The sequence below is a fragment of the Planococcus citri genome, chromosome 4 (genome assembly GCF_950023065.1).
Source record: "Planococcus citri chromosome 4, ihPlaCitr1.1, whole genome shotgun sequence".
Classification (NCBI taxonomy): Eukaryota; Metazoa; Arthropoda; class Insecta; order Hemiptera; family Pseudococcidae; genus Planococcus; species Planococcus citri.
Window position 1 is genome coordinate 50,485,820 of NC_088680.1, and position 20,275 is coordinate 50,506,094.

Consider the following 20,275-nt stretch of genomic DNA (forward strand, 5'->3'; position numbering starts at 1 on the left):
AAAAAGTATAAAAAATATCATCTTGAGTCGGCCAAATTTTTTAGTTTTCATTCCTGAACACTCCGTTCTTCAATGCTGAATTGAAAGAAAGAGCTTGCAACACTTCAATTCAGATTTTTTAAACAAAAATACATCATCAGACAAAATTTCAGGCGCTGAAGTGCATTTTCTTGATTTTTTATAAATTTTTGAAAATCAAAGGTCCAAAAATGCGAAAAAAAATCAAAATTTTACCAAATTGCGCTGGAATGCTGTAATTTGGTATGTATAGGACCCTATTTTTTACCTCTCTATTAATCAATGACTCAATGCGAAATGATTTCAAACCGTTTTGAGTGGTTCTGGAGCTTTCAGAAATTTTTTGAAAGCAGAAATTTCCAAGTACAAAATTTCACCCACTGAAATTGGAAAACTAAAATTTACTTTGTATTCTTATTTCAACATGCTGAGTCGATTACCATTATTGGTAATTGCGAGAGCTCGTAATTTTCATACATTTTATGGTTTTTTCTAAAGCACTAAACTTTTTCGGGCCCTGTCTGAACTTTGAGGGATAGGTAAGCAATGAAAAGAAAGGGTTTTCAGCAGAATGATCTAATAAAAAATTCAAATTCAAAATTTTAAATTTTCTAGCTGAAAGCTTGAGTAAATCTTCATGATGAAGATGATTGAAAAAGTTAAAAACATTACAGTATGAAGACCTTTTTCATCTCCTTCTCAAACAACGATCCTTCAGAATAGGATTTCATGTCTTCTAAAGGGTACAATAAAGTCCCTTAATGTTAATTAAATTCTGAAATTAAAAAAATGATAAAAGCTAAGAGTAAAATGGAATATTGGCTGTAAGTATTTTGGAATTATATAAAGCAAAAGGTAAAATTTACTTTGTACTTTCATTTCAACAATATGCTGAGTAGTCAATTAACGGTGATTTTCATCCATTCTGGAGTGGAGTCTCCAGCCAATTTTGGAACTCCATATTTTAAAAAAGTGTCATAAAAACATACACAAATCAACTTTAGATATAACCGGAGGCTCCAGGTTGGCTTTAAACTATCTGTGGTTATTATTACTACAGACCATGACTATGAATTAGATGGTGAACTCATAAAAATAGCAAAATTGAACAACTGGCTTCATTTTTAGTTTGAGTTGATTTATGGACTATGGAATCAGTTTTGCGGAATCGGTTGTCGACTTGATTTTTTCTAAGATAAAAATTACCTATACATTTGAGATAAGTATAAACTTCAATGTTTTATGGTAAAATCTTTGGCTAAGTGTAGAACTAAACGATTTTAAAAATAGGATTCAAACCTCTACCTCACTTCATCAATCATACGAGTATGCTGTTTAAAAAAAAAAAAAAATTCGAGAAATGTTAAAGTATTTATGGTGACTCTGCGCAGAGTCAGGATAATTCCTTCTTTCAGACTATTTTTCCTTGGAGAAAATTTTTAAAACCTGGACAGATATACAAAATAATTCTGACTTAAATTATTAAAAAAATACACTCGTATGCATTTTTTTAACCTAAAAATAAAATTTGTGATTTTAAAAAGGTCTTTATTTAGAGGATGAATATTTTTTTGTTTGAAATTCAAATCACGTCGAATTTCGAGAAATTTGAGAAATAGGAGATTTTTATTTCGAATGCAAATCGAATCGAATTTTCAGTAAATTAATTTGAAGGGAAATTTTCAATTAAAATTTAAATCGAATCAAAGTTTTCTTTGGCCAGTTAATTGTATGTACGTAAGTTAAGTAAGTATTTTCATCCACTTAATTTAGAAATTGATTAATATTTTAAATTCCATATTGATTCAAATTTCCACCAAATAAAGGGGTGAATTTTTATTTGAAATTCAAGTATTTTTAAAATTTTTACGTCTATATACAGGGTGCCCAGAAATATCAAGCACCCCTAAAAAAGTTTTTCATTAAAAATATAGGTTGGCAACGTGAAATAGATTCATATGATTGGTGGAATGTTATCTCTCCAGTCCAACAACCAATCATGTGCTATCATTATTATCATTCACTGTGACCAACCGAAGTATTTAGTAGAAAACTTTTTGAGGGGTGCTCGATATTTCTGGGCACCTTGTATCTATACCTACCTCTACGTGTGTTCTGTGTTCGAGAAATACTGTATAAAATGTTACTCGCTTGTAACTCTCGCCTGAATATAAACTAATAAGTAGCAGGCTGTATTAATTCTAGGAAAATCGTATATAGCTTTATTGGTTCATCTCATTTCTATTTTTTTATCGTTAAGGTTTTTTTATACTCAAAATGTACGCAGCAGATGGAATTCTTTTCTTTCAGCTGCTTTGACAATGTTAAAATGAAAGTAATTTGTTACACGATAGGAAATTTAACTAAGTATAATTTATTTTGGCTTTTTTTCAACATGCTGTTTGCTGCGATAATCAGTTTTAAAAAATTGAGAAAATAATTATGTACATGGTGATGGAGTGGGGTGAAGTTGGAATTTTCACAACTTTGTGCAATAGATATGATTTATGAGTGTTTTGAACATAATCTCTATTAAACGATCAAAAACGATCATATTAAGTATGTGGTTCTAATTCTCTACATATAAGCAAGTTCACGTGTCAATTTGAAAATATCTACATCGATGTTGATTTTTTTTGCACTTAAACCCATGTAAAAAAAAAAAAAAAAAAAAAAAAAAAGTCCTTAAAGGGAAATCTTTACCTTTCTTGCAACTTCAATCAAGATTATATTAAGCTCGCTGAAAGAACATGCCATGTATGTACTTTTTCAAACTCATATTTTAAGCTGCATGTCGAAGCTGACTTAGGTAGGTACCTACCAATCGATTTTTGACGAATTTTTGTAAGTTTTCCGTATCGTGCATTATTATTTGCAATTCGTAATTCGAATCGCCAAAATGAAGTAATAATTACTTTTTTGAAAAATTTGTTTCGAAAAACAAAAAAAAAAAACATTTTTGTATTTTTTATTTTAAATTTTCACCGGAAATTACATCCTCCTTGGCTACACCACTGACGTAGATATTGAAAAATAACCAAAAAGGTAGCATGGACTATAGGTACTTTTCCCAAGTGCTGATTCATCAGATAATCTCAACTGAAAATCTAGGAATACATTTTGCTCTGATAGTGAGTTATTTATCTTACATTACCAAATCAATTCGTCTTTTACTGATTTGTAGCTGGATATCATAATATTTTCCAAGAATCAGCGAGCGACTCGGTATTTGTTTTGAAACTGATATTAAAATTCCTGCCAGGGGGAAGCTCCCAATTCAAAAATTTGTCTACTTCAATATTTCTTCACTTAGCACATTAGTCAGTAAACCTGATTTAAATTTTACTATACAAAATAAAAACACCCAGGCCTTAAAAAGAGCACTAAACTCTATTTTTATATCCAGACCTACACGATTGACGACACGAGTAGGTAAATATCCACCCTACCTACAAATAAACCTCTATAAAATAATAAAACCTAAATTACACTTTCCATCTATCCATGCATGTGTAAACATTCAGCGAGCTGTGCGAATATCTTCATACACGTCAGAAACGTAGGTACCTAGATAGGTACATATATATAAAATTGCAATACTAGTTCATAAAGTGAGTATAACTGGTTTCACAAAGTATGTCTGTTCCATTAATTCCATAATTTTTACCAGTTTCTATATGCGATGTTTACCTCAGCTATAGGACTGTAATAATAAGAAGGCCGCATTCTCAAAGTATTTAAAACAAAGAATTAGCCCAGGAGCTTTTCAAATTCATCGCAGGGTATTGAGAATCTCTCTTTAGTAATTCATCTACCCGACCGTTCATTATTCATTCGTTCGAATTAATGACAATTAATCGGCTACTGTATGTAGGTACGTGCATGGCCCTTATATTGGCTTTTATAACCTAATTAATGAATCTAAGAATAGAAAAGACATTGCCTCCGGATACTGTATGTGTATAGAGGTGTAATACATCATGAGATTTGAAAGGTGCATAATTGTATGAAATTATGTATGCGAGGAATCGAGCTTGTTATATTTCAATTTCAATCTTATACCTAGAATATGATTGGAAAAATACACCTGGGTGCATTTGATGAGTTACACGGTATTTTTCAAATTATTGCACATTTTGGCTGTTTTGTGTCTCGTGTAGACATCTAATAATAATCTATACTGTAGACCTATAAGTACCTACGTGGGTATGTTGATGTTACAGACGAACTTTATATTTAGATTCGACGAATACTTTAGGACTACGTACAGTTGGTAGTACACGTTGAAAGTTGTAGGTATTCAAAAGCTTATTGTTTTCATTCACAAGTTCACGGTAATGTTCCAAAAATTTTAATATCAACTCGAACTCGATGACAGTTGTTGGAATTACATTGATCAATCACGATCTTTCGAAAAATTCAAGCCACAGATTAAGAAAGTCTTTAATTATTTTTCATTTTTGAAGTGCAACGTATGAGTAATTGTAGGAACTCTTATCATTATGAACGTAAAGATTAAGTTTAATGAATGAGAATGATGCCTTCAAGTTCACTTTATAGGCAAACCATTTATCAGAACTGAAGAACTTTACTGTGAACTTTTTCTGTCTCAGTCTGTAGTATATGCTCAAGCTAAACTAAATAGGTAGGTAATCTTAACGCAAACACGTTTCTAAAATATATTCCACCGGATATTGTACTCTCCGATCATCTTCTATGGTAATGATAATGATTTAAAGTACCTGATTAATGTCATTTTACGCAAACAAGGAATTAGGCTATAGTACTCGAATGATTATTGTGTTCATAGCTAAAGAGGATTTCCCTATAAGTCGTTCTTCCTCAAGATGTTTTGTCATTGTTAAAAATAACCCTGATAAGAGAATTTGTTTTGAATTCTTCGTTTACCTATTTCATTCATTATTCTGTTAAAGTACACACAGAAGTAAACATTTAAAAATTTAGTTGTACTAATAAAGTTTACATGATAATTTTGTATGTTGTTGTTGATGAGGTACAGATTGACAGATGAATCTTGTAAACACCTGCCTGTTAAATATTTTCTTCGGTAAAAATAAATCCAGAAGAAGTAGAAGAATTAGATTTGGTGTTGTAATTTTTTCAATGTGGGTTTTTAGCATACCTAATAACGTGGTTTTATACCTAACTTGAAAGAATTATAATAAATGGGTGCCTATAATATGTAATAATAAATTCCTAACATAATATTTCGCATACCTACCAACTCAAGTACCTATACATATTTTTATTTACTATTACGCGAAGGTAAAGATACCATTACTAAACACTTTCGAAATGAAAATTCTTTCAATTACCCTCGAGAGGAATTCTAAGAAATGGAAATTAAAATTCATCGGAAACTAAATTGCAACCAAGACGTATCTCTTTCGAAGATCGTAAAATTAAAAATTAAAAAATAATAATTTCAATTATTCTTATCACTTTTACATTACGAGTAAAAATCATTCACAAAGTTCTTCCTGATGATACCTAACTTTTATTTTTTTATTCTTCATCGTAATAAAATTCTATTAGGTAGGTAAATAAACGCATATAAGGTATGATAACTACGCACAAATTACAATCAAAGTTTCGTTTGAATGTAAATGTAGTAAATTTATGAAAAAGGAGGAATCTTTTCGTGGAATCAATGGCTTTACATGTTTTATTACGAACCTAAATAGGTATACGTAATCCTATTTACGACTACGTATAGCTAAAAGCTAAGCTAAGTAGACGTAGCTGTAGTTTAAGACTATGCATTTTGAATTTAATTACGTTTTTAATTCGACAACGTGACTCAAGTATATTTTAAATGTGAAAAACCTTTGCCAGGTTGCTTTATTCGGAATGAATTCTTTCCTCGAAGCAAAAAGGTACGCATAAAATTTTAAAAAGAGGTGAACATTTTTTTAATTTTTTTTTTTTTAAATTGAAAATGGGCAAGAATTTAAGTAAAAAAAAATTAGTGAATTGTCAAATATCAGTTGATTAATTTACCACAAATTATTACACCTTTACTTACCTTCTTACATAAATTTAATCAAGGTTTCGATCTCATCGGGTCATATTCGATTTTTTTCAATTGTTTTACAACATCTATCTAAGCTTGTTTTCTTGTAAAATGTAAAAATTTGGGAATAGTTTGATTTCAAATTAAAAATAAGGTAGGTAGGTATAAGTACAGGTACGTTTTCCTAATAGTATAGATTTTAAAATAGGATGGGTTTGGTGAATGCAGAAATTTGGATTAGAATTAGGTAAATTTGGTTTTAATGCTGACTGAAATTAGATAGGTTTGATGATGTAAAAGTCTAGACTATTAGGTTTGATTTAGATTTCAACATATTGTTCTTCGCCAGCTGTAAATTAACTCTGTAGCTTGCAAATTCTTTCACTGTGCCGAGTTGATTTCTGAGAATCTAATCAATCAATTTTGCTTTTATTAGTACCGATCGGGCGATCGTCGATTAGGTACTCTAAAATAATGACGAAATCATTCTCGTTTAATAAAATATATTACACGAATTATCCAAGGAAGGAAAATGCAAAATAAGCCTACATAATACGTATGAGTCTACTGGAGATGTAATGTAGATAATGCAATCTCTCTATCAAATTCATGATAACTGATTAGATATACTTCGTTTTGCAACATGCATATTGCATAATCTGTCCTGAGTCAATTCCAGAAATTCAGATGATGACATTTTTTGACATCAGTGTGTAATTTGAGGACTCGTTTGCAAGCTGATGTAAATTACTCCGAGTACAGTTTCCCAAATAAAAAAGGTGAAAAACCGAATCTCATCATATCCTAAATGCACAAAACTGGGCAAAAGTTCAGTTTTTAGCCAGAATTGCAGGAATAACCGTGTTTTTTTTTTAAATCAAACTTTCAACTTTCCAAAAAGTCTTGTTTTTTCTACTTATGTATCAAAATATCTAAGAAAAATCTAAGCTGTTCTTTAGGTTTTGTTCTCATTTCAAAATTGGCTGGATTTAATAAATTAGGGACTGAAATATTCAGATTTCGTTTAGGTTAAAATTGATGAATTAGTTTGGAAAATTCAGGCATACTTTTAGCTTTCATTTCAATTGGAGGAAAGTTTAGGTTTGGTTTTAATTTTAAAATTAAATAATCACTCACGATGAGGAATTCAATTGATGAGTACGTTCAAAAAAACGTCAATTTCAAAATACACCAAAAAACAAATGCAGTACGAAGGTAGTACTTTCGAATGAAACCTTGTCGAGAAAAATAAATACTGAAATTCTTAATTGAAAGAAATTATTGTTTCGTTGATTTTTTTAAATTTTAAACGTACGAATTTTCTCTGTACATATTTTGCAAAAATTTTGATTTGATTTTGGTAGGTGCTTCATTTTAAATTTTGTAAAGTCTGGAAAACGCAGAAATTCTGAGTAGGTTCGTTCTTAAATTTTATAATTACCCAGTTGGGTTTAGTAAATTCTGAGATTTGGGTTAGATGTCGTTTGAATAGATATTAAAATTGGTCAGAAAATGCAGAAATTTCATAATTCGGACGCTCAACGAAGCAGCGCATACATGGTTGGATTACATATCAATAAGTATCAACATCGACGAACCACTTTTTTTGAGTCTCGTTGCTTCAAAATATTAATATCACATTGGCATTGATTGAACGTGACTTACAAAACCTACCAAATAATTTTGCCTTAAATTTCAGATTAGGCAAAACATTGGACAGAAAAGTAACAATTTTTCCAAAATGAAGCATAGAGCGTTTTTTTTTAATTTTTTTTTTATTGCAATTTAATATTAGTAATTTAAAATAAATCCAGATGAAATTATTTTTATCGAAAATTCCATAGTTGGTAACTGATGCTTTTAAAAACACGAAAGCTTTCAAGATGCTTCAATACTTGATAAATTTCTGGAAAATTTTTCCATTCATATTTTGTACCCGTATAAAAAAGATAACTCTTCTTCGAAGACTCATAAAATATACGCCCATAAATTAATATAACTTTTCCTATCATCGATTTCACATTAAAATTTATCCACAATGTTAAGCAATATTAAATATGTATTTATTTACAAATGCCAAGTGCTTCTACGATGTTACACATAGACCTAATAAGTACCTATATGATTTCAATTAGATATCTAAATTGTACGTGTAAATGCACGTGCAGTCAAAGTCTGCGAGAAAATGTTACCTACTTGTTATTAATGGATCGTTAAGAAAAAAGCATTTATCGATAAACGCGAAGCTGATGTATATGTATAGCCACAATCAGATTGAAACTAAATCAATATTGATTACCTATTATAAAATTGAGATCTCATCAATAGCGAAGAATATTCGCTTCGTGGAATCGATCTCAAAATTATTACATTTTAATTATACAATTCAAATCGTCGACTCTGTGATTGGTTAATTATGGATAATTAACGAATACAACTTTGCCACTGTCACACGAACTACACCATACATTTCATTAGTCATTATACTGTACATGTTGATGAATATTCGTCACACGTTTCGTTTCCTCTACCAAAATATTAAACACAACAACAATGTATGATTAATGAAAATGCTTTTAGAAATTCTGCTCGTAATTTATAGTAGGTATAAATATCTGATTTTTCTGGAGGTACCTAACCCAATTACCCTATCTGTACGTTTACGATGCTACAATATTTCCCGATAAAGTACTTGACGATATTTAAACGGGTTATGATAATTTAGAGGTTATACAACGGTACTTATTCGAAATTTAGTGATAAAAATAAAAAGTAAATGTATAATCTGAAATCAAATTTATACAAGACTTCATCGTAAGTCACCAGTTTCAAGGTAGGCTTTGAGCATTTCTTTCGACTTATTTTGAAATGGTGTTTAATTTTTTAAAAAAGTTTCATTTCTAAATAGTTATCCACCTGTTGTATTATCACTTCATGGGACTTATTCTTACGCCGGAATAAAGAAGAAAATCTGCAGGTAATTTGAAATTTATTCAGTGATATTCGTAGGTACTTTTCAAAGATGAGCTCGAATAATGAGAGATTTCTTCCATTGATTTGTAAATACTTTCTACGATAATATTCTTGGAAAAATGTTTATTCTGATATGAAAAAAATTAATTGTTTATGAGGTCAAAACGATCTAGAAGATATTTCACAATTTTTAATTGATCGACGTTTAGCGAATACGTTTCATAAGTTGGTCATTCGTATCTTCTAATTCTACCTATTTCATTTTTATTTCAGAATTTTTCAAATACCTAACCGTAATCATGTCCGGAAAATGGAGCGTAGTTCAGGCCTCAAAAATATTCAATCTCTCCCTACCCGAATTATTCTATAAAGCACAAACCGTCCATCGTGAAAATTTCGACGCCGAAACCATACAAATTAGCACTTTGCTGAGTATAAAAACAGGAAAATGCCCGGAAAACTGCTCCTATTGCCCACAATCGATTCATCACAAAACTAACATCAAAAGCGAACCATTGATGGATATTTCGAAAGTAATAGAGGCTGCCAAAGCAGCTAAAGCTAACGGTAGTACGAGATTTTGTATGGGAGCTGCATGGAGGGGTCCAACATCAAAAACTCTGCCTCAAGTTTGCGAAATGGTTAAAGAAGTGAAGAAATTAGGTATGGAAACATGCGTGACATTGGGATTACTGAAAGAAGAACATGCTGTCGCTTTGAAAGACGCCGGATTGGATTATTATAATCATAATATCGATACTTCTCCGGAATACTATGAAAAAATTATCACTACGAGGACATTTGAGAATCGAATTCAAACTTTAGAACACGTAAGAAACGCTGACATAAAAGTATGCTGCGGAGGTATTCTTGGAATGGGAGAAACGACGGAAGATCGATTGAAAATGTTGGTCGTTTTGGCTAATCTTGAAACTCAGCCAGAATCTGTTCCTATTAACCAGTTGATGAAAATTCCTGGAACTCCGTTGGAGGATGTTGATGACATTGATCCTTTCGAATTTGTACGCACCATAGGCGTTGCTCGTGTTATGATGCCAAAATCGTACATTCGTTTGTCAGCCGGTAGAGAGAATATGTCCGAAGAACTTCAGGCTTTGTGTTTCTTGATGGGAGTTAATTCCATTTTCTACGGAGAGAAATTATTAACGTCGAATAATCCAGCGCCGATAAAAGATGATATTTTGTTAGATAAATTAGGTTATAAAAAAGCATCTTTGGCATCTGCATAAGAATTTATATATATTTTTTTTTCAATAAATATTTCCACGATTAATAATTGGCAAATGAAACAGTGATACAGTATTTCTTTTCTTGCGTTTAATTCTAATATCAACACACCGTAACATGATATAAATTAATAAATTAAAATCCGTTCGCTTCCAGCAGAACTTTTTTTTACAGATGAAAACATTTTTAAATACTTTCAATTAAAGATACACTTTGTTCTTCTACCTCTACTTGTTCCATATTTAAAATAATTTATCCCTAATATTTATGGTAACTCGACTCAATAGGCAGTGTTTAAATTGTCATTTATACAACAACACCGTTTACGATTACAAACAATGATCATTCGCAGAAGCGTAATAAAGAGTATACGGTTTCTTGGTAACCGGATGAATGCCATCGTGTTTCTCTATCGATATTTTATTCTCTTTCTGTTGCAAATATATCCGAATGAATAACTTATTAAGTTCGTGAACATGAGGATGATTGAGAAATTCTTCAATCGGCATCCATTGGACTTTCAAAACTTCCTCCGAATCTTCGCTCGCTTCTTCAGTCAGAGGTTCTAGAACTGTGATAAAGTACAGATCGGAACAATCGAAATTAGCTTGATGAGTATGTCGAAACAATACGCAAGACTGGAATTTCGTCTTGATGCCGGTCTCCTCTTCAACTTCACGTATAACCGCATCGGTTAGATTTTCACGAGGCTCTACGTATCCTCCGGGAAGTTTCCAAGTTTCATATTTTCCATAACTTTGATACACGGTCAACAATTCGTCTTTGTTGTTTACGACTATTCCTCCAACACCGACCATAGTATGGGCATAAGGTGGTATCGTACTTGGTTTATCTTTCGGTAGCCATCTGCTTAAGACTAGTGTTTGACCTGAGGCATCATTCACTCGGTGGAAAACGAACCCATTTTGAGTCAGAATTGGTATGAACATGGAATGTTGAAGAGATATATAAAACCACACTGTTCTGATACCGTCGCAAACCCATTTATCTAACGAATGTTTTAGTTTATTTGAAAATTGTTCTACATCACATGAGAATTCGGCTTCATCCTTGACAGTTACTCCTTGAAAACGATCCGTGCTAAAGTTAAATATAGGAGTCGAAGACATCGAAGTATTCATGGGTGTTTCGCAATAAAACAATCGACTAGATACGGAATATGGTTTGGTTGCTGCAGCAGAAATGATATTCAATAAATTTTCACTTATAACGCGAACATTTCTACTGTATTTTTTAATTAAATTTAACCCGAAAAAGATTACCATTTCTAAATTTATCGAAATGATATTGAAAATTAAAAAATGATAAAAATTCAAAAATTGATAAGAAAATTTTTTCAAAACATTGTAATGTAAAAGTTCACTAGCGCTTCTACAAGAGAAAAATTAAACTACTCATCGAACATTGAAAAAAAATCTGTGAAAGTGAATTTCTGCACGTTTTGATCTGTGCCATCTCCATTGCTGTTTCCTTTTCTGTTTTTTTATTTACTTACAGCATGTTATGTAAAAAAAATTGATTAATTAAAAGAATATTTAATTTAAATAAGTGAATAAGTGAATTACCAACAATCAAAATGATGGCCAAACGTCCTATGACAGAAGATCTGTCAAATGTCGAATTCGAAACCAGTGAAGATGTTGAAGTTCTGTCAACTTTCGATCAAATGGGCCTTCGCGAAGACTTGATTCGCGGTATCTACGGATATGGTAAGAATCAGAAACTTTATACCGTAAATTAATTAAAAATACATCGCTATAGTGTTACCTTGTTCTTCGTAGGTTTCGAAAAACCGTCAGCTATTCAGCAAAGAGCTATCAAACCCATCGTCAAGGGAAGAGATGTTATCGCCCAAGCTCAGTCAGGTACTGGTAAAACCGCCACCTTCAGTATCGCTATTCTGCAGTCAATCGATATGCAAGTGAGAGATGTTCAAGTATTGTGTTTATCACCTACCCGAGAACTCGCTTGTCAAATTCAAAAGGTTCGTATGTTGTATTTGTTATCTATTACTGGAAAATTGCATTTGCAGAGATTTAAACTTGAATGTCATGTTTATAGGTAGTTTTGGCCCTCGGAGATTTCATGAATGTTCAATGCCATGCTTGTATCGGTGGTACCGCTTTGGGAGAAGATTTAAGAAAACTTGATTATGGGCAACATGTCGTATCTGGTACTCCCGGTCGTGTTTTTGGTGAGTAAGATGGTTTAGATTTGGATAAAATAATTTCAAGTTCTCAAATATACCTAATAAATTGTCGTTTTGTGTAGATATGATTAGACGACGTGTATTGAGAACACGAAATATTAAAATGTTGGTATTGGACGAAGCTGACGAAATGTTGAACAAGGGATTCAAAGAGCAGATCTACGATGTTTATAGATATTTACCGCCTGCAACTCAGGTTTGATTATATTTTCTGTGTTGATTCGTTTTAAAGCTCATTTTACTAATGAAGTTTGATATTTTATTCAGGTGTGCCTGATATCTGCTACATTACCTCACGAAATTCTAGAGATGACCAGTAAATTTATGACAGACCCTATTAGAATTTTAGTCAAACGGTACGTATTCTTTAAAAAAGTGGTTTCTGACGAATGAAATACCTCTCAATACTAATGAATATTTTTAATTTCAGTGATGAATTGACCTTAGAAGGTATCAAACAATTTTTCGTCGCTGTTGAACGTGAAGAATGGAAATTCGATACTTTGTGCGATTTATACGATACATTAACTATTACACAAGCTGTAATCTTCTGCAATACCAAAAGGAAGGTAAGTGAATTCGATTTTTTCAGATATTCACGATGAGTATGTTGATATTTCATGTCTGTTGTATTTCCAGGTGGATTGGTTGACAGAAAAAATGAGAGAAGCCAACTTCACTGTTAGTTCCATGCATGGAGATATGCCTCAGAAAGAAAGAGATGCCATTATGAAAGAATTTCGTTCCGGTCAAAGGTAAATGAAACTCAAAACTATTTTTCATTTTCTTTGAAGTTTGAACTGAATATTAATCTCGATGTTATGTTCAATTTTTCAGTCGAGTTCTGATCACCACCGATGTTTGGGCTCGAGGAATTGACGTTCAACAAGTTTCTCTAGTAATTAATTACGATTTACCGAACAGTCGTGAATTGTACATTCACAGGTTAGAATTGTTTTTTATTATTCAGGTTTTTTTTTTCATTTACACGGTTATTAAAAATTGATTTTTATTCTAGAATTGGACGATCGGGTCGTTTTGGACGTAAAGGTGTAGCGATCAATTTCGTTAAAAGTGACGATATTAGAATTTTAAGAGATATTGAACAGTACTATTCTACACAGATCGATGAAATGCCGATGAACGGTGAGATTACTTTAGCTTTACGTTATGATCAAATCTGTATGCTTTTTGCTCATTTTTTTCTTTTTTTCGTTACAGTTGCTGATCTTATTTAAACCAAAACTTGGAATCGCACTTGCAGGAAGCAGGATTTTGTAATATTAATTTTTATACGTTAAATTCAATGTACAGTATGGAATAAATATTTTAAATTACATCATGAAACACATTTATTTAATTTATTACCAATATAAAATTACAATTATTTCTTATTCTTTTAAACCAGTCAGGAGGCAGGGTGTTTTGATGAAACTTTTCTAGTTTTTTTGAAAATTTTCAAAAATTTATCTGTTTTAAAACTTTGAAGTTGCATAAATCCTTCAAAAATGAAAGCAGGTCAATCCCAAAAATTGCGAATTTTCAATTTAAAAAATTCTCCTCAAGTTCCAGCCTCGGGTCAAATTTTTCTTTTTGTGCTCCATTGGTACACTTTAGACGCCCGTAGTTTTCACACTACTCCAGTGTTATCATTATTTTGGATAAGACCTGCAAAAAAGTACAAAATTCGGACTATTCGGACCTAGCAATTTTGATGCAGATGAAATTGAAGTAAAAGTTTAAATAACATGAACAGTTTGAGCGCATCGTTTAAAAAACTCATTCTAGAAGACGTGAACCATGATCCAGAAGAGGTCGAATTAATTTTTCGACTAATGGATACAGGTAATTTAGTTTTACAAATACATTTTTCTAATCATTATCTTCGATCATCTGATTATTGTTTATTCACCAATGTAGATTCAGCAATAGCAATTCTGGTTATTGAATTGATGTTGCGAATTAACCCGCCTCAAGATGCTGGTTTAAATCTGGCTCGTAGAAGGTTGACAGTTGGCAAATTACTGTCATTTGGATACTTCAGTGGCGTAATGTCTTTGGGCATGGATTATAGTGACGAATGGCTGTTCATGGAGGATACCAACAATACTAAATATCTTCTGTTGGGCAACGATTACCCTGCGGTTTTATTTTTCGTACATTCTGTTTTTAATGCAGTGTGGATCACACTATCAGTAGGTATCATTTTTTTATAGGTATTTTAAGAATACAAAACTGTAATTTAATTACTATAATCTTTCAACAGTGTGAAACTTCGCGCTGTAGCAGAACAATAAGAATCCCTAATGACCAAATCCAGATGTTTCTTGAAGCAGGAGAGCAGAATTCCGATCAAATTCGATCGAAAATTGCTACCTTCTTCCGCTATGCAGCCTCATATTTCGGGTTGTAGTGAGTATCATTTCCTTTGTTGAATAAATCCACTGAGACTATAGCTATTACCACGTATTTCTATTTCAGTTTAGAGAAAATATTGCGAAATGAAGTTGGATCTATTCGTGCAAAAAAAGACCTAGAAATTCATTTTAATTGAACAATAGATTAACTTTATTCTAATGACTGAGTGTTTTTTTCGGTGTTCCGAAGTCTTTGTACCTATACTACTCTGTATATTTTTGTTTACAAAATATAAAGATAAATTTTTTTTCGTAGTCAGTTTTTTTTTTTCAGATACATAAAGAAAATCATCGCCATTTTATAAAAAATGTTATATTTGAACAGTTATGAGGCAGTGTATTGCAACACATGATGTACCTATATTTTTTAAAAATGAAAAAATTGAATTACAAATTTCATGAAAGAACACACTACGGATTTCCAAAACGTTGAACCATTTTATCTTGAGTTGCCAAATCGAGTTGAACTTTTTTCCGCATGTAAAATATGGGACAGTCTCGACTAAAAACAATAAAGAACCAGAGTATTAGGAAATCATAATCTAAATTCAAGAATAAGTGCTGAATTTCTTTTTTCGTAAGTGGAATGTTACCTGGTACAAAGGACTTCCTCGTGAAGACTTCCTTGACAATTTTGACATTGTGTCCATAAACGACAAAATGATATTTCCAAATCATTCATTCTGAAAAAATACACATTTCTAAGTGAAAAATCTCGATCTACGAGTAAACTAGAAGGTTGAGAGCATCAAAAAAATGAAACCATATTTACTTTTTCATTTCCTGTTGATATAAAACTGACTCTTTGGGAAGGCAATGTTGACAAAGAGCACTATGCGGAGAATTAACTGGAAGAATAGATTTGCATCCGATGCAAACCTCTCGTTTTTTCGTGAAGGCAGATAAAGCACCTACTCGTGACGTTACGATAGTCTTTGTTCTCGTATGGTCACCTCCTACAAGTAAATAAAACAGATGAGTGGAAATATCTAGCTTTCCTTCGGCCTGTTTTCTCGAACTTACTCAGCAAAAGAGATTCAGCTTTATCGCCCAGAATAGGTGAAAATATTCTCAACAATGGTTTCGATAGCTGGTTTTCCAAATAATAAGTCGTATCGATAGGAATACTATTTTCCAACACATAAATGGGATCCTTAGAGAGAAAAACACGTAATCGTTGTACTTTTTGAAAGCAAATAATTCAAAATTTGAAAATACTCTATTCACCTCAGCCCTCATATACGCAGGAGTACCTTTGGTACCAGTGATAAGAACATAAGGTACACGATCACCGAGCTTCGGAGCTGTACCTTTATCACGTTTCTCCATTTTCTTCGCCAATTCTACGTGAGCTTGCTTGGCAGCATATTCATTCTTGGTCAACTCTTTCGTGATGACCAACTGTGAGATATCTATTCTGTTGCATAATAAATCAGTAATGATTTGTTTAGCGTAAGCTAAAGCATCGTCAGGATCTCTGTAAAAAGATTAATGTTAACATCGAGAAAAATAAAAATAACCGTGGAAAAATGGATTATACAAAGGTACCTTTCGATGAGGAGTTTATTCAAGCAGGTATTCATTACATTGGCTACTAAAGGACAATTATCACGTCTTACGGTTTCTAATCCTTTGCAATCCATTTTATCGTATTTATCAGCCTTGGTGAAGTACAAACCGGCGTATCTTTTCTTATTAATTAATAAATATGGAAAGTAGACCTGGAAATTAAAAAAATCATAACATAAAACTGGAGTAAAATGCTTTCTTTCGAGGAAGTAAAAAAAGATTACTTTTTCAAACTCGATTTTAATCGGTTTTATGAACTTCTCACTGACGAATGCAGCAGCATCGGCTCCTATCTTCATACCATCTTCGACCGAATTCACATAAAAATTCACCATTACCGAATCAGTATCACCGTAAATTACCTAAAAATATTTTCTTTTAGTCACATCATCTTTTACGTTTTGAAATAGTTCTACGAACTGAAAGTATACCGTAGCATCATGCTCGTAACCATTTTCAATACGGTAACGATGTTCAATTTCTTGCTTGGTTTTCTCAATCATAGTTCTACCATAAGCTGTCACACTCTGAAAAAGGTATGAAATTAGTTTCATCAAAAATTCTTATTCGAAAAAAATCTCATTCAAAAATCTTACAGCTGAAATTTCTAAACATGGGAGTTTTCCAACTTGAGCACCGGTAAACCCATAGACGGAATTGGCGCTGATTTTCAAAGCAAGTTGTCTACCATCTAAAACCATTCTTTTAAAAGGACAAGTTTCGTTTTTCAAATCTAACTTGGCTTTTTTACGAGCACTCAGTAAATCCTCCAAGATTTCTGGCAGGAGGCCTTTTAAAGTTGAACTTTTTACGAATAGATGGCCTGCCGGAGTTTCAGTGATTTGATCCGGATTCAGACTGCAAAAACAACGAATTCGTGTAAAACACAATCAAAATAATGGTGAAAATTATGAAAGGGTTGAATCAACATACCCTAATTTATCTTTAGCGTGAGGTTTGATCAACGAAGTGTAACATAAATTATGAGCTATCATGATGCTCGGGTACAGAGAATTAAAATCTAGGGTGACGATAGGTTGGGAATAATATCCTCTGATTGGTTCGATTACGGTTGCACCTTCGAATTGTTCATCGGTTCCTCCTTCACTGTGGTAGACTGGCATCACGTAGTTCTTCTCTTTGCTCTAAAAAATATTGTTTTATGAGCGACGCTTTTATTTAGGAAAATTTCTCTCATACCGCACTCACTTTTCTTAATAACTGAGAAACAACTTTAATCTGTTGTCCCCGTGTGACCAAACAATCAAGAGGTACACCGGTTACACGAGCCATTTCCATGTAGTTAATGAAACACATCAGCTTCTCCATTAATTTTAAGGGCAACTGAGCATCTTTCAAACAATAGACTGCTAACCTGGAAACAAATCGAAAATGAAAAAATCCGTACAGATGTCAGAAACACAATATGTACTTGTGGTACCTTCGTCTGGTTTGAGCGTTTCCATTTTGCAATGTTGTGATAATGCTGAAATGTACGTCTTCTTTTTGCTCGCCTAAGAAATGTGAACTGACCGAATTCAAAGAATATGAACGTAATTTATACTCGTGACAAATGACCTGCGAATTAAAAAAAATTGTACAGAAAGGTCTTACGAGATTTCACAATTACGATTTGAGATATTTATTTACCAAAAATAAATCAAAAACCATTCTTCCTTCGGAGTTGATACTTTTAATTACTCTTTTTCCCATTTGTTTACTCTGAATAGTATGACTTTTCACGACGGATCTGTATTTTCAAACAGGAAAAAGAAAGAATTAGCGAATGAAAGTTTCAATAAGATATTTAAAATATCGTATTACTTTTTATTTCTTTCTCTGCCCAATAAAGTGAAATCGTCTACTTTGATGTGATTCGCTCTATCGATTAAATAAGGTAAATCGAAATTGTTTATGTTGTATCCTGTTATTACATCCGGATCTACAATTCTTACGAATTCAGCCCATCTCTGCAATGATATTCCATTAGAAAACTTGTTTCGTTCGAAGCATCTCGAACATCTTACCTTCAACATATCCTTTTCAGACTCGAAACTAATTACATCACAGCCAACAATAGGATCGCAAGACTTCAACGTGAAAACATTGGTGATAATTCGTTCAGCTTTACCGTGACAGCTGACTACGTTCGCGATTTGGATCACAGGATCGAATTTCGGTTCAGGAAATACACCTAAGTAAACGCATGTATCATAATTTATGTCTTCACAGTCGAAATTTCGATAAAATATAACATACCAGCACGTCCAGCACACTCGATATCGAAACTTAAAATACGAAAAGGTGCCACTTTACTCCATTCGCCTTCGGGAGCATGAGATATAATATTTTCGTATGATATGTCAACTTCTATCTGACACAACGAAGTGTTCTTCGGTTTTGTATTGAATTTCCTCATGAACCATTTACCAGCTGGTAATTCTATCCAGTTGCATCCCACAATATCGGAATCCACCATGAATCTGAAATAAACCCATACCATGAAACCTAGAATACATCAAAGCAAACAGATAAACCAACATAGACATACCTGATATCAAAATCAATATTTGTTTCGTAACATTCAAACTGATGATGAGGACTCGGAGGCATTGAAAGCCCTTTTGAAAATAATCGTTTAGCTATTCCTACGTAATTCGGCAATTTGACGGTGATTTTTAAAAAATTATCGAAATTATCGCCCCAATAACCGACTAAACTCTTCTTTTGTACGATTTCTACCATCAGAACTGCTCCCGAGTTGCAATCTTTGATTTCTTTAGATAGTTGAGAATCCAAAGCGTTCTGAAAATTGATTATTTTACAGCACGAAGTCATTAGGTTGAAACAACAGATCGAATAGTTACTTTGAACGGCTGGCAATGTTCGGGTTTGAAATTGGAAGGAGCATCTACGTAGAAGTAGGGTGAAAATCCATGGATGTGACAACAGACTGAATTTCCATCCATTGTGAGACCGAATACTCTGAAAATAGGGACATTGTTGTCTTGAGGACCTGGCATTCCAGGGTACGAATCACCTACAAGAATACTAAATTGAGCAAATGAAGTTACAAAAGGGGTTAGATGAAATTAACGTTCTGTACCTTGGATATGATCGATGGTAAGTTGTTGGAATGTGATTGCATCTTTATCAGGATCGAAATTTCTTAGTGGGGGTCTTTTCCATTCAGGTTTCAACTAAAATTAGACAAACGAAATCATTTATACAAGTCAGATAAAGCACAAGTAATGCACGATAACTTACATCTTCAGCATTGGGTATATCTACATTCATCAACTCATCATCCATAAAATCGTCCTCTATCTCCATGACTGATGAATAATATCACTGAAAGAACATCGCCAAATATTAATAATACGTCTACATATGAGTGAAAAAATAGAAGAAAAAACATGACAGACAAAACTACCAACCTGTATTCCAGAAGAGAAGACGAGATGCCGGTAGAGGTTTCGATGATTTAAACGATCTGTTGGTGTTTCAGCATTTGGGAGATTCTTCAAATATTACAATTTTTTCATAAATTTAATCAATAAAGCTGAAAAATAAATTGATCAAGAGATGAAAATGAGCGTTGAAAATTTCGCGGGCATCTTTTCATTTTTCAAAAAAAATTTTATTGACTTTTCATTTTCTTATCAGCAAAATCATGACATCTAGCGGATAAAATCATAACTATAAAAATGTTTTCTTCGAGTTTTTTGTTTTTTTAATTTGGCTGCACTGTTTTGTGCAATCTAATTATTTTTGTTTTTTTTTTTA

At 32.5% G+C, this 20,275-nt stretch overlaps 5 protein-coding genes across 7 annotated transcripts; 3 read left to right on the plus strand and 2 right to left on the minus strand.

Annotated features, from left to right (window-relative positions):
* Positions 1 to 8,495: 8,495 nt before the first annotated feature.
* On the plus strand, positions 8,496 to 11,576 carry LOC135843148 (biotin synthase-like). 3 transcript variants are annotated; one of them, XM_065360911.1, is made up of 3 exons: positions 8,559 to 8,885; positions 8,945 to 9,029; positions 9,299 to 11,576. In XM_065360911.1, the coding sequence occupies exon 3, from the start codon at positions 9,325 to 9,327 to the stop codon at positions 10,273 to 10,275; it is 951 nt and encodes a 316-aa protein (XP_065216983.1). In that variant the 5' UTR covers positions 8,559 to 8,885; positions 8,945 to 9,029; positions 9,299 to 9,324; the 3' UTR covers positions 10,276 to 11,576. The 3 variants fall into 3 exon arrangements, with proteins under 3 accessions (XP_065216982.1, XP_065216983.1, XP_065216984.1); XM_065360912.1 differs by having other exon boundaries at positions 8,961 to 9,029; XM_065360910.1 differs by having other exon boundaries at positions 8,496 to 9,029.
* On the minus strand, positions 10,269 to 11,559 carry LOC135843147 (uncharacterized). Its single transcript, XM_065360908.1, has one exon. It carries the CDS (start codon positions 11,557 to 11,559, stop codon positions 10,603 to 10,605), a length of 957 nt encoding a protein of 318 aa, XP_065216980.1. The 3' UTR covers positions 10,269 to 10,602.
* Positions 11,577 to 11,754: 178 nt separating the features above from the next.
* LOC135843146 (eukaryotic initiation factor 4A-III) lies at positions 11,755 to 13,850 on the plus strand. Its single transcript, XM_065360907.1, has 10 exons — positions 11,755 to 12,003; positions 12,076 to 12,278; positions 12,356 to 12,488; positions 12,566 to 12,699; positions 12,771 to 12,859; positions 12,934 to 13,072; positions 13,143 to 13,258; positions 13,341 to 13,448; positions 13,522 to 13,649; positions 13,725 to 13,850. Exons 1-10 carry the CDS (start codon positions 11,871 to 11,873, stop codon positions 13,739 to 13,741), a joined length of 1,200 nt encoding a protein of 399 aa, XP_065216979.1. The 5' UTR covers positions 11,755 to 11,870; the 3' UTR covers positions 13,742 to 13,850.
* A 267-nt stretch (positions 13,851 to 14,117) lies between these two features.
* On the plus strand, positions 14,118 to 15,175 carry LOC135843151 (uncharacterized). The gene is made up of 4 exons (XM_065360919.1): positions 14,118 to 14,348; positions 14,424 to 14,698; positions 14,770 to 14,915; positions 14,985 to 15,175. Exons 1-4 carry the CDS (start codon positions 14,252 to 14,254, stop codon positions 15,055 to 15,057), a joined length of 591 nt encoding a protein of 196 aa, XP_065216991.1. The 5' UTR covers positions 14,118 to 14,251; the 3' UTR covers positions 15,058 to 15,175.
* A 38-nt stretch (positions 15,176 to 15,213) lies between these two features.
* On the minus strand, positions 15,214 to 20,121 carry DNApol-delta (DNA polymerase delta). Its single transcript, XM_065360904.1, has 21 exons — positions 19,927 to 20,121; positions 19,757 to 19,840; positions 19,596 to 19,689; positions 19,357 to 19,529; positions 19,041 to 19,294; positions 18,749 to 18,972; positions 18,517 to 18,683; positions 18,314 to 18,459; positions 18,140 to 18,239; positions 17,931 to 18,067; positions 17,699 to 17,864; positions 17,423 to 17,634; positions 17,086 to 17,347; positions 16,921 to 17,016; positions 16,714 to 16,851; positions 16,469 to 16,641; positions 16,148 to 16,397; positions 15,944 to 16,073; positions 15,693 to 15,876; positions 15,514 to 15,603; positions 15,214 to 15,422 (listed from the first exon to the last, which is right to left on the minus strand). Exons 2-21 carry the CDS (start codon positions 19,820 to 19,822, stop codon positions 15,332 to 15,334), a joined length of 3,153 nt encoding a protein of 1,050 aa, XP_065216976.1. The 5' UTR covers positions 19,823 to 19,840; positions 19,927 to 20,121; the 3' UTR covers positions 15,214 to 15,331.
* Between the last annotated feature and the right edge of the window lie 154 nt (positions 20,122 to 20,275).

Coding starts and splice junctions, on each gene's coding strand:
- LOC135843148 (XM_065360910.1), top strand. CDS start 9,325: ATGTCCGGAAAATGGAGCGTAGTTCAGGCCTCAAAAATATTCAATCTC.
- LOC135843147 (XM_065360908.1), bottom strand. CDS start 11,559: ATGGTAATCTTTTTCGGGTTAAATTTAATTAAAAAATACAGTAGAAAT.
- LOC135843146 (XM_065360907.1), top strand. CDS start 11,871: ATGATGGCCAAACGTCCTATGACAGAAGATCTGTCAAATGTCGAATTC. Junction 12,279..12,355: donor TCGCTTGTCAAATTCAAAAG/GTTCGTATGTTG, acceptor TCATGTTTATAG/GTAGTTTTGGCCCTCGGAGA. Junction 12,860..12,933: donor ATTAGAATTTTAGTCAAACG/GTACGTATTCTT, acceptor TTTTAATTTCAG/TGATGAATTGACCTTAGAAG.
- LOC135843151 (XM_065360919.1), top strand. CDS start 14,252: ATGAACAGTTTGAGCGCATCGTTTAAAAAACTCATTCTAGAAGACGTG. Junction 14,349..14,423: donor TTTTCGACTAATGGATACAG/GTAATTTAGTTT, acceptor TCACCAATGTAG/ATTCAGCAATAGCAATTCTG. Junction 14,916..14,984: donor GCCTCATATTTCGGGTTGTA/GTGAGTATCATT, acceptor TTTCTATTTCAG/TTTAGAGAAAATATTGCGAA.
- DNApol-delta (XM_065360904.1), bottom strand. CDS start 19,822: ATGGAGATAGAGGACGATTTTATGGATGATGAGTTGATGAATGTAGAT. Junction 17,865..17,930: donor AACGCTCAAACCAGACGAAG/GTACCACAAGTA, acceptor ATTTGTTTCCAG/GTTAGCAGTCTATTGTTTGA. Junction 16,398..16,468: donor AATAAACTCCTCATCGAAAG/GTACCTTTGTAT, acceptor ATCTTTTTACAG/AGATCCTGACGATGCTTTAG.